The 13,767-nt window shown below is 46.7% G+C and overlaps 1 protein-coding gene across 1 annotated transcript in view; it reads right to left on the reverse strand.

Annotated features, from left to right (window-relative positions):
- The window catches only part of LOC308318678 (FH1/FH2 domain-containing protein 3-like), a 179,323-nt gene that overhangs the window by 142,411 nt on the left and 23,145 nt on the right, over positions 1 to 13,767 (reverse strand). Inside the window, exons 2-3 of the mRNA XM_080768302.1 lie at positions 12,841 to 12,947; positions 2,980 to 3,044 (exon numbers count right to left, since the gene is read on the reverse strand). Of these exons, the coding sequence (XP_080624428.1) occupies positions 2,980 to 3,044; positions 12,841 to 12,947 (172 nt within the window). The remainder of the gene's footprint in view (positions 1 to 2,979; positions 3,045 to 12,840; positions 12,948 to 13,767) is intronic.

The raw sequence follows: 13,767 nt of genomic DNA on the forward strand, positions 1-13,767 counted from the left end.
TACCCACCCAGCCCTGAGACTCGACCAAGCTGTCTACGCTAAGCCAAGCAGCAGCAGCTGACCAGACCATGCAGACCAGGGACATGATGACGGTGTGTGTGGAGGACTATGTCCTGCTCGAAACACACTTGCCTGTAACACTGAAACTTCACAGTCAAATTAGAGTATTAGTTTAATCATATCAAATGGGTCATGGATTTATTTCTTGAGAACCACTCTGTTCTGAATCATGTCACAGATGCTGTCCAAGTGTTAAGGGGCTAACTGTCTGAGTCTATTTACAAATGTAACCAAATGGAGCCATTGGGGTCCATTTTGTTACATTTTTACACGCTCAAGAGTTATAAATGGATGCATTAACACCAAGGCAATTCACTGCAAAGTACAAATAGACGCGTTAAGGTATCTAAAGAACTCGATAAGGCATTTCAGGACAACTACTGTAGGGCCTCAACAGACATACTGTAACAGGGTGAATTGGCTGAAAGCGTATGGTTTCACCATGTTCTGAAAACTTGGCATAAATAAATAAGCACTTATCTCTCTTTTTAAATAAAAAACTTTTAAGAACAAAAGGAGCAAAACAGCCCCGAGGGCCAAGCCTTTCAACAGCAACGACGAACGCAAAATCCAGCAGCATCCGAAAATATCAGGAGTAGTATGATATATGACAGTATATCATAACAGCATGATATACGACAGTATATCATAACAGTATGATATATGACACTGTCTCTGATTACACTGTTCAAAGGAAATGAGACCTAGAATGAGATAGAGGCCCCTGTGACATAAATCCATCCGTGTAATCAACGTGTGCAAACAAGGGCCTCTCGTCAAGTCCGTGCGAGAAAAGCTGTCTTTCTCATTTTGTCATGTCTTGCCAACGGTTCACAGGGCTTTTTTCGTAATGGGGTGTGTGTGTGGGGGGGGGGGGGGGGGGGGCACACACACTCCAAGTTAAACACCCCAGTGGATTTCCCAACCGTTTCCATTAGACTTCCATGGAATAAAGCTAAAGTTGTTCAAATAAAATCAACTATTAGTATTTACGTATGATGACACAGATGCTTTTTAGGCATTATTTATCATTCTAAACCCATGTTGCTGCTGTTCTACCGTACGTACAGCCAACCAGTTGAAGGAATCACAAATTGAGGCTTTGATTTTATGAAATGTTTCACGGAAGCCGCTTCAGAACAATGTATTCTGTCGCTATAGTTTGTCCACTTCAAATAATCTTTCGTCTTAAAATAACTAATAACTGAAAATAGACGATCTACAAGCTCACAACACGTCACAGCGCGACAAATCGTCAGCTTGTAGATCGGCAATTGTCACTGTGCAACATGCTTCCAATAGGAGACTTCTATGAAATCCAAATGACTGAAACCAGTTGTGACGAGTCCGACTGAGTTAATCCGTTACACTTTGCTCATGGACGAGGCCAGTGAACAAACAACTAAAGAGCACTGTACCAGAGATGTGCCTCAGATTGTAGTATGGGTTTATTCAGGCGAGAGAGAATAAGTCCTCGCGTTGCTTGTGTTAACACTGACTATACAGAGGAAAGGAAAATTAAAATTGGACAACGTGGTGAAGCTTAATGGCTTTCCCAGGCTGGCTGTGGGTTATTTTTTGCCCTGGGAGTCTGAAGAGGCCCCGTCCGTCCGTCCGTGTGCTCACTCTGTGTGTGTCAGAGCTACGTTGTGGTCGTCAGTCCGTCCACACTCTGAGTCACTGAACAGTAACACACACACAGGTTCAAAGAACACAGTCACGTCCTGTCTTCATGTAACTCTGAAGCCCACCACACACCGGCTGTGTGTGACACAGCCGCCTCCATTATTTTCAATGAACCTATCGCACACCGGCTCCGTCCGCCGCGTCGCGCCGCGACGCATGGCGCGCCGATAGAACCAGTTGTATTTTCCAGGCGCCGCGCGGCAACGCGTCGCGCCGCAGACCGTGTGTGATGGGCTTGAGAGTGCACAAATGGGTCCGTCAAAGTTACTCTTAGCTTACAGTCACGGCTTTTGCGGTAAACCTCGTCTCACCAACAGACCATTCTGTACGTGTGGGGCTTGTGGCTTGAGTATTAATCAAGTTAGAATCCAAACGGTAAATGGTTGTTTGCATATTGCAAACAGTAAGCAAGGCATTAGAGACATGTACTGTACTGTACTGTACTATACGTCCAACCACCTCAAGTGTCCGCATCATGCCATCCTAGGAAAAGCTACATCACATACCGTACACTTTCAGCAGTAAAAACGTATAAGTCAACTTTTCTTTTTATGCCTGTGCTGGTTTGTGTGTGTGTGTGTGTGTGTGTGTGTGTGTGTGTGTGTGTGTGTGTGTGTGTGTGTGTGTGTGTGTGTGTGTGTGCACGCGCGTGCATACGTGCGTGCGTGCAGTTTCTGCATGCCTGACAGCGACGATATGCATGACCGTGTATATGGTCATGTGTATGTGTCTGTACGTCTGTGTGCGTGAGCAGCAATGCTTGCATATGTTTTTGCTCTGCACTCACAGCGAGTTGCCTGGCATTATGAGAATAAAACCACAGGGCCCAATAAAACAAAGTGATAAAACATGGAAACTCTCAAGTGGAGAATAATGATCTATATTCACAACCCACTGGGTGTCTGTGCTCCGTTACCATGAAGCACACAGACCTGTCGAAGACATCGCTCCAAATAAGACGCAGACTTCCCCCCCCCCCCCCCCTCGCCTCAAATTGGTTAGAGCGGTGTGGTCCTCCTGCCCCCCAGCAGTGACAATGGAGCATGTTTTTGCAAAAAGCCCTTATCAAACCCCAAAATCCATCACCGGTTGACGAATATAAATAACCCTTGATTATGTATATTGTATCGTAAGTCAAGTACAAGACGTTCCTAACGAGATGTGGTGAACAGATAAATACGTCCACAGGATCCTGCGGTTGAGGCAGAGCGGCGTGACGCCGGTGGTACTTACCGATGCAGGCGTGGACTCTGACGGAGAGCTGCGTTCGGAGGATGATGCTGTGCTTCTTTCCTCTCCTGTGGAGAGGAAGAGATGAATGTCAACACGGAACCGACACTGAATGAAGCACATTTAAAAAATAATCCCATCCTATGTGGATCTCGAGGTCGGGAACAGTGTGGCTACAACGTGGCGATCATAATATGGGACTATGAGAAAATTGAGTTAAATGTTTGAAAATTAAAGGATAAATATTTGGGGGGGGACTGTGTCGCATAACTGGCAGTGTGCACAACTGCATATGACATTTGGCACTGATTGGTCCAGCGGTTTGCAAGATTAGCTCTGGACAGACAGACAGACAGATAGATAGACAGACAGACAGACAGACAGACAGACAGACAGACAGACAGACGGGTAAACGGACAGACAGGCAGACAGACAGACAGAGAGGCAGACACGTTTACAAGCCCCTTGTTTCTAGTCAACAGTGTGTGCACAGTATCACAGTGAAACGGACAGAGACAAGTCTACTGGATATCTATCTATCTTCCATCTAAGTGTGCCATCAATACGGCCTGAGCAGGCGAGCCACGACAAGAACACAGCCAACGGGAACAGAAAACAACAACATGGTCGTCAAAAACAAACTCAACTCGAGGCTATTCACAGTTCTCGGCCGTCCCATGCAGAACACAGCAGCACCAATGGTTTCATTCTGGCACAACAAAACAGGCCAGCCCCGGGTCTCCAGAGGTGAGGGGAGAGGTCACCGCCATGCACCGCCCCTCCTGCATCGATAAAGACCCCCCTCTACCCCTCCCCTGTCCACCGCATACAATGTCCCAATGAGGCTCTGACAATGCTGAGACAAAATGTCAGCCCGTTGAATTGAATAGCTCAAATGAACGCTAACAAAAAAGCTGTCTGAGAACGGGCGCGCCCTCCCGCCGATGGGAAGCATGCAAACGGACGAGACACAACAACACTTACTGGACGATAGAGCACAAGATAGAAAGATACCACCCGAGACCCAAAGATAAGGCTAGATGAGCGCTTCATTGCAGGTTAGTTCGTGCAACCCCCCTTCCTCCAACCACCATCCTAATTTGGTTCTTTGACAAACAGGCTTTTGTGCGGCCTGGCCTGCACAATGGCTGTGTGCGATGGATGCGCTCCACTGGCCCAGTGCCAGTAAGTGGACCATGATCACCATTAGAAGGAATCAGACACAGGAGCCCCACCCCTCTGTCAGGCGGCCAGGCAGGCAGGACAGGCCTTATAGTTCCTGGGGATCCATCCAGCCAGACAGCAATGAAGAGACGTTGAGCCGACATGCGCCGCGCTCCCCCGCGGCTCAGCCTGTAATAATCTCACTGTATATCAAATATGATATCCATCTCCAGAAACAAGCAGAGGCGACACAGAAGCAACATCTGTTGACACAGGACCCGCGTTGCCCAGATGAGGCGGCAAGTAGGGACTTAACCCTCCCCCCCTCACCCAACGCTGTCTGCTGAGGGGACTGTTGAGTAACGTGAGCCATCTTGTAATGAACTTCTGCTTTCTCTCGCTGTCTCGCAACCATACACCCTTGTCAACCATACACCCCCCCCCCCCCCCCCTTGTCGCCCCCCACCCACCCACCCACCCCGCTGTTAAAGCAGGTCCTGAGGCTACACAGGCCAACATGCTCATTATCAAATTAAACAAGAGGTGCACGGAATATGAGAACGCCGTTCAACCGCTCGCTTGCCAATTACAACGCAGGGGAAAGTGGGGCATGCAACCTAAGGCCTCGGAGGGCGGACCCCTGGAGACGCCGTGATTACAGTAAAGAATGCCAGCTCGGAACGACAAATTGGCGATACATTGTTGGGGTTACGGTCACTGCCGCGTCGGATCAGTGACCGTCTCGACCTCATCCTGTTCTTCTCGGGTATCACTGTCGTGAGTTTTTTTGGAGGCCTACGGGAAAAGTGTAACATAATTTAATTTAATCAGAAGTCAACTTTTGATGCTGACCATTATCCATGACTGTATCCATGCATAATTTACACTAGTGGTGGTGGCATTGGCACAGGAGCTATACGTGCCAACGTGTCCTATAGAGCAAGACACTGAAAGCCTAACTGCTCCTGATGAGGACTTTGGACATTGTACACAAAGTGCTTTTGGAGAAGCGTTGTTTTCTTTGGGGCTTGTGTGATGTGAGGAATCCAGCTTCTGTTAATGCAGCATCACAAATGCACACACGCTAATATAAAAAACCTTAAAGAAAGTGGCTCACCAAGTCAAAATAACTAAAAACAGACAAGCGGAAAATACTATACGGCAACTTATGGTAATTTCTCTCCGCGAAAATGCAGGTAGTGCTATACTTCTGATATATAAACCAGCCACCGTGGTGATTATTCTCGTCTCACACGTCGGGTGTCATAAACTTGGCCGTGATTGCGGGAAGCGTGTGAGCATCCCTGCCAATCATTCCTTTCCACCCCCTAGTAAGTAAGTACTGTATATGTTCTCCACTCTCTCTCTCCAGCTCGTCCTATAAAGACCCAGTGGTCTTAATCCTTAATGCCCCCAAGCAGCAGCAGCAGCAGCTACTGGCCTGGGTGGACGCCTGCCAGACCCTCTCTCTGGCTTTATGTGATTGCAGCATTAAGCCCGATTTATACTTTCTTATACGACTGTGTCGTGTGCCGACATACAAGCTCACGGTCCGCCGCGGATGCAACACGTCGTCGGCTTGTATGTCTGAGCGCTTTAAGCGTGCGACATCGTCCTACGCCAGGGTACAAACGTAGGGCATTGTTGGGCCCCGTTTTGTGAGACATCACTAAATGCGTGCCCACAGCAGAGCGGAGTGGAGAGGCCTGGGGCCTTACCTCACCGGCAGTACATACTTGGAGGGCGCTCAAACCAGCACTTCCCCTCTGGAAGGCCAATTAATGGCAGACTAGAAGGCCCCACGGACTGACTCAGCAGTCCTGGGCTACAGCGCTGCTGATGCTCAGGGGTGGGGGGGGGGGGAGGGTTCGGAGACTCTTATATCGGTCCCTATAAGAGCCCCGGGTCATACTGTATAATGGCAGAGAGAGCCAGTAGCCAGCAGTGGTGGGGGTTTGTAGTGTGTGTGGGCGTGTGCACGTGTGTGCGCGTGCAAAGCCGTGCATGCGTGCGTGCGTTTGTATTGGCAAACAACTGGCCAGCTCTTACACCACAAATATGGCCCCACATCCCGGGGTACTAATGTGTGAACAAACGCAAAAGTGTGCAAACATGCAGTCACTGCCGCACCCACCTGTGCATGCATGGGTACACGCACGCACTGGACACACGCACGCGCCAGGCACACACACACACGCAGCAAATTGCCAAGCTATTCTGTTCTGTTAATAATAGCTGTATACTGCACTGCAAACACTCCAGGGACACCCGTGGGGGTATATTTTGTGTTCTTGCAGAAAGTTAAAGTTCTACTAGTAAGCATTCCCCTAACAGCGTGTGACACAATTTTCCCATTTCTCTTATAGTTTTTCACGTGTGCTTTTTTGAGCCTCTCAAAGCAAGTTTCTGTATTGTTGTGTAATCAGCATCCAACCAAAACCACGTCCCGAATGGGTCCCAAACTGAGGAGAAAGTAATGCAAGACGGCCTCGGAGACATGACAGGCCGTCTTGCATGAGAATCCGTCTGACTAGCTACAGACGGATTAAAGCAATGCTGGAGTCCTCTAACTCATTTGTTCTCAAACACTCAAAATGATATGTATTTGACCGCAGACCCCCATCTGAAAATGTTTTGTGCCAGGGAAGCGTTACAAACATTGTATTCATCTGCAATTTTTGAATAGCCAACATATAAATGTATGAAGTGGGGGGAACGTGGGGGTCTTTGAGGACCAATGCTCTAACTGGCTGTCTGAGACATTGTGTGCACACACAATAAACACAAGGCTGGTATAGTGAGTGTGAATATTGGCTCCTGTGTGTTTTCTACAAAGTGTTTATAAAGAAAAATAAGAATGCAATCCCTAAAATGTGTGTGTGTTATCGTCTGTACATCAGCCACACATTTCACACGCTGGATGAATTAGGCCGCCATGATGCCATCTATAACCAGTACACCCCCCCTACACACACACACACACACACACACACACACACACACACACACACACACCTCAATGTGTCGGCGATAGTTCCCTTTAGCACAACATCTGACAGAAATTAAAATACAGACAGACAGACAGACAGACAGACAGACAGACAGACAGGAGGGCTCGTCAATCCATTCTAATCCAAGATAATATCCAAAGGCTCTGCCATGTCTGTGTAGGCAGGCTCAGGTCCGATAGTCTTTTCTGGTCTACAACTCTACATCCCCCGATATTCCAATTACAGATGAGGACTACAGATCCCAGATTTCTTCTAATGCCATTCATCAATATCTGTACTTGGAAAATGAACTACTTTCATCCGTGGGAGAGTGCATCTGAGCACATGCCTGCGCTGAGGACTGTTGCAAAAGTCTGAGCCATGCTCACGGAAATAGCAGATCTACGGTATACACGCTCACAGCGCATCACAGTATACGACACGCTGTGCGCTTGTAGATATGCCATGACTGGGTGAGATTATTACAGCAGAAGTGGGGCTGGATGGGGATGAAGGGGGCACTGCTCCCGGTCCAGGCCAGTCATACTGTGAGCTCCATAACGTGGTGTGGAAGTGATTATGGTGCCGTTAAGCTCCCGTGACATGGATATCTCTTGGCTCTCGGGGAGCTCTCTGTCAGGAGGATCATACTTTAATCTGATTGTAAGGACACGAGGCATGACACAGGCGCCCGTGGAATGTAACCTGTCATTAATATGAAGCGCAGATGGACGCCGTGGTCAATTATCATCAGCAGACAACATCATCATCATCATCAGGAACTCAAATATAACCCGACCGGACTGGACGGGCTGGCCGGCGCTCCCCCACCTCCGCTTCTAATAAGCCGTATAGTAGACTGGACACCCCCCCACCACATTTTGAAAACGTTAGGGACCCTCAGAAGAGAGATGAGTTGTGTTTTTCTTTAGATTAGAAAAATAAACTAACATATTTGCGCATGTGTTCCTGACTGTTTCTTTGGTTTTGGTTTTCTGTTACTCTGTTGTTGCCCTGGTTTTGTGTATCTTATTTTGTAGTATTGTTCCTAGTGTTACCCGTCTTCCTAGTTACTGTTAGTTACCTTGTCTAACCTACTTTGTAATGTGTCAGTGTTTCCTCCAGGCAGCCTATCCTTTTTTTCTAATATATTTTTTATCCCACGATTTTGTAACCCATTTTTCACCCCTGTGTCAATCATCTAATGTGATCCTGGGCTCTACACACCCTCCACCAACCTAGTCCCCAGGCAGCCTATCCTAGTGTTGATTGTATTTTGGTTCCACCTGTGCCCTGTTATCCTGTGTCTATTAAAGTCCTGTGTTTGCATTCTGTTCTTGTTGGTTAGTAGTTCCCTGTTGTGTGAGTTCCTGTATGTTTTCTGTGATGTTTCCTGCCTTCTTTGCCCGGTTTATGGAAGCACCTCAGTTTATTAAATAAATCCTTCTAAGTGTATTGCTCTGCCTGCTGTCGCCTGCATTTGGGTCCTCATCCGTACTCACTCTTAACAATAATCTAAAATGGGTTTTAATGGGTTAAAAGAAAGAAAGAATATCTTTGTGCTCAGAGCTGCTGTTGAACGAAAAGGACAGCACACAGTAAAAAAACTAAATTATTACAATAAAAGGACAACACAATGGAACAAGTAAAAGGTAAAGTGCCTCATCAGGGCACGTTTATTAGCGCTACCGTCATCCAAACGTGTGCCACTGGAGCGGTAGGGGTCGCGAACCCGTGCACATCAACGCCATAAAAAGCCAGCAGGGCATTATTAGAAAATAATGGCCCTCTCCTCTTCCTCCTCCACCCCCTATGCCTCCTCAGACAAAACGGTGTGGATTTAATGACACACATTCATAGCAGGAGGGTGTGCCAGTTGGCACTGCGTGGCACCCTGGCAGGGCCCGCCGTCTTTGACGAGAGAAGAAGTGGACCGCGCCGACCGCTCCGTAGAAGAGCCCCATATAGGCTCCTCAAAATGATTTCAGACAGGAGGCAGTGTTGCCAGGCTTAGGGAGAGAAACTAGCAACCAGCTCTATGAAAACAAGCTCAAAAGAACCGACTATAATAGGCTACATGAGCCCCATCTACATCACAAACCCACAGTATACTAAATCTTGAAGAAAATGTGGAATAAACATTTTAACAACACAATTACATTATCAATCTGGGGGTCCTTGACATGAAGATGTTTGAGAACCAACTGGTTTACAGAACATTTAGGAAGCAAGACCAAAATAAGTGGCCAATGTTGGGGGCGGCCATAGCTGAGGCGTTAGTGAGCCTGTCTGGGCAGCCAGAGAGGCCCTGGTTGTCACAGGTTCGATTCCAGGACAGGCCAGCAATGTGTCGATGTATGGGAAAATGCATCGGACATTCTTCACGTATGTGCATATGTGACCCACCGTGAATGGGAGACAGTCATTGGATTTAGTTGTTTCATGTCATGTGAAAGCAGGGAATCATAGCTTCAAATTGACATATTGGTTGTTCAGTTTGACCGAACAGTTTTAGAGATACGGCTTATAGAGTAATGTCTTGCAGAAAATATTTTATCTTGGCGTTCGGCTCTGCTACATTTTTCTCCCTGCTAGTCGGCACAATGAAGCACCATCATTAAACATTAAGAGCAGGGAGATAGATATACATTAAAACCCCCATGGGGAACATAAATAACAGAGCCTACCGGTGGTGCTGGGGTGGTGGTGGGAGCAAACATCACATAGCAACAACCAGGTGGTGCTGGGGTGGTGGTGGGAGCAAACATCACATAGCAACAACCAGGTGGTGCTGGGGTGGTGGTGGGAGCAAACATCACATGGCAACAACCAGGTGGTGCTGGGGTGGTGGTGGGAGCAAACATCACATAGCAACAACCAGGAACCAAGCAGAAGGAAGGCAGGAAGAGCATGCAGTAAGTAAGTAGCCCGCCCAATTGGTCAGCTGACAGCCACATCAGCGAATGACATGTGGGTCTTGCACACACTGAATACACCCACATAGTAACGCAGTATATGAATGCGCCCTTGAGCACGGCATGAAACCCCTCGAGTATATCTAACTGAACTAACTTCACAAGCTACGTATAATTTATAAGCAACTACACTTTACAAACAAGCCCCCCGCCCAAATATTTACATGAGTAATAAGCCCAAAGTCGTTTATAATTAGCGGACATGGCAACACAGACAGGAGCCTGAGAAATGACACCACTGACTTCTCCTCAAGCCGTCCAATAGCAACAGCCTGGGCCAGAGAGAGCAGCTTATGAACCCCAAGTTAGACAAATAAATCTGTAGATGTTTGCGGTCCGGTCGAACCAGGAGCTGCCATGATGCCAACCTCTGGTTTGACATCAGGAGAGGAGAGGAGAGGAGAGGAGAGGAGAGGAGAGGAGAGGAGAGGAGAGGAGAGGAGAGGAGAGGAGGATGCCATATCAACACACTCCATCACCATATGGAGCTAATAAAGGGACTGGGCTATAGAAGCTGTACACCAATGAAATAGAGATGAAACCAACACGACTTTTAAACCTTTTCCATCTTCCCACACCGGGCTGCAGAATGATGTCAAGGCGAGGCTATACTATACATGGCTGCCACCATGTTAGCGAAAGCCAAGCTTTTCACAGAGAAAGTGAGCTAATTTCGCATAGGGCCAGAATTGCATTCGTTAAAGGGAGGGTGTGTGGGATTGTATTCGGGCCACCTTTTGTGGGGTAGTTAAATTCAATCACGACGATGAAGGCGTGACTGATTCCTCTTGTCTGCACTTCTCAAAGTGCTCCATGGATGACATCAGTGGGCTGGCAGCCTGGCTGGCTCTGCCAGGTTGAGAGAGGCTGCCGGGTATTTTAAGTGGCACGGTGTGGAGGAATGCCATGGGAAGTCTGGTGGCTGTATATATGCTTTGTTTCTATACGCATATGGCATATGAAGACAGCAGGTCAACAGGCTCACAGCTGGTAGACATGATATGCATCACATGATGACACTTTGTGTCAGTGTACACACACAATACAAGCCCATCATATTAATAAAATGAAAAGACATTGAAACGGAATCCACTATGGCCCCAACGGAGGTAAAGTTAGTTCCTCTTCTACAGTTCCAACCCCTGGGAGAAGCTTATGGGTGGGAGGAACAGACTATGTCTGTGATCCCAATCACTGTAATAGAATCAAATTAGGCAGGCGAGCAGGAAATTAATACAGCCCCCAAGAGTTCCAGAAATATATGTGCCTCTCTCCGAATACAGTATATCACCTCTCACTCACTCACTCACGCACTCTCTCTCTCTCTATTTTATATAAAAAAGTTTTACATTGCCAAAGCATATAACATAAAACAAGTCATAGCAATATGTATCTTGCACGTACACGTACACACACACACACACACACACACACACACACACGCGCGCGCGCGCGCACACTAGTCTTCTTATGTTCTTTCTTTGTAGTGTGTATTATTTCATTTTTATTTCTTTAATGCTGACATTTTGGCCAGATCTTGCTCCAAATGATCTTTGATCTCAAGTGGCTACCTGGTAAAATAACATGAAATACAAACACAAACTCTCTTTCAAGGCAGCAGTCATACCGTTACTGATCCTTTAACTCTGAGTGTAGAAATGAAACATTAATGGATGAATTATTAACTGATTTTTACTGCGCAGGAACAATTTTCGGGGGTCAGAGGGTTGCTTTTCAAAATCCCCTTTACAGCTCTAATAAAAAAGAAAGTAGAAATCACTACAATCACTCGCAGTATAACACTTCTTTATTTATAGCTTCAAAACAACCATGTTGACCGCAGAGAGCCCCCAAAACAAGCTCTCGTACAATCAAGGCTTTTTTTTTTTTAGCTTAGGAGCGCATAGCAACATGCACCTGCGAGGTATAGTGCCAGGGACCCCTTGTGTTTTCAATCAAAACACAGCGCCATGGCCTCTGGCCCAGCCCAACATCTTTTAAAAGCTCAGAAAATATATGACCAGCCTTTTTATGGACTGTTGTTCCGAGTTTTACCGCCAGTGTAGTAATTCTGTACGCCCTTTTCAAGAGCGTATAACAACGCATCTGTTTAGTCTTTTGAAGCGGCAACCAGGCTGAAGCTGAAGGTCACGAAAGGGAGAGAGGGAGGGTACGATAGTACACTGGTTCTCTACGTAGGGTTTGGGGGACCCCCAGGGGTCCTTCAGGCACTCCCCAGTTAAATTATTTTGTAGTTGGGTACCAATTAAAATGGGTACAAATAGCAGATGACGTGTTGTAAGCTTGTAGATCTGCTATTTCCGCTAAGTATCAAATTTGATCTGCCCTTTTCAATTTGTGATTACGAAGCCTAAAAAACACAGAGAAATGAAAATTGTTGTCATATACGTTCCAACGCTGCCAAAAAGACAATGAACTCGTTCATCGCAATAATTTATATGACAATGAATGGGCAACCCCTTTTGGTGTTAGCATTATACTGCTTTAGTTATTGAAAAATAGCAGATCTACAAGCTCGTAGCGCGCCACTCGGTGGCGCGCTATGAGCTTGTAGGTCTGCTAGTTTTGAAAAATCTAAGAACGACTGACATAGAAACATAGCTTTTTCCGAAAACTGTCAGCATGTAGAAGACATTTGTAGAATCTGATCTCAGGTCAGAATGGGTTAAATGTGTAATGGTGATAGCCCTAGTAGATATGTTGTGTTCTCTCACCCTCCCTCCTCCTGGAAGCCCTCCATCTCGTCTTTCTGCTCCGCCAGGGTGGACTCCAGGTCCAGGTAGCTTCCATTGTGGGACAGCTGGAGGGCACAGTCGTCCAACTGCATGGGACAAGGACAAGGGACAACATCACAGACAGCACATTAGAGTCAACTCGTCCAACTGCATGGGACAACATCACAGACAGCACATTAGTCTACTCATACAACTGCATGGGACAACATCACAGACAGCACATTAGTCTACTCATACAACTGCATGGGACAACATCACAGACAGCACATTAGAGTCAACTCATACAACTGCATGGGACAACATCACAGACAGCACATTAGAGTCAACTCATACAACTGCATGGGACAAGAAGGGATAACAACATCACAGCACATCAGAACGCATGTTTCCCACAAACAGTGGGTCAGAACCCCCTGTTTGGGCCGCGGACCACTGGGTCGCGAGTTTAATATCCACTTTGTTTCCGTTTCCTACATTATTATTTTTTATTTATTTAATACAGTTTAGACGAAAGAAAAACGTTAAATTGCATATCAAACTGGGGGTCATTGAATGAAAAAGGTTAAGCATCACTGGTGTGTGGAGAGAGAGAGAGAGAGAGAGAGAGAGAGAGAGAGGTAAGCGACAGTGTCTAGTAGTAGGAGTGTTGATACACTGTCGCACATTGTCACACTTGCCTAGTATGGGTAGTGTGTAGCCCCTCTCGGAACCCTCCATAAAGCTTTTATGAAATTTGGATGATCGCTTTATGTAGGGTTCCTCGACATTACAAAATTTTCTAATGCAATTGTTGGAACGCGGATATAAACAAACTCCTCGTTTAGTCGGTCTGCGCGGTATTACTACATTTTTTCCTGTTATGGTTTCCGAATGTGCGAACTATAAGTACCTATACATACCTCTGAG

The sequence above is a fragment of the Protomyctophum bolini genome (assembly GCF_963924005.1).
Source record: "Protomyctophum bolini genome assembly, chromosome: 7".
Lineage (NCBI taxonomy): Eukaryota > Metazoa > Chordata > Actinopteri > Myctophiformes > Myctophidae > Protomyctophum > Protomyctophum bolini.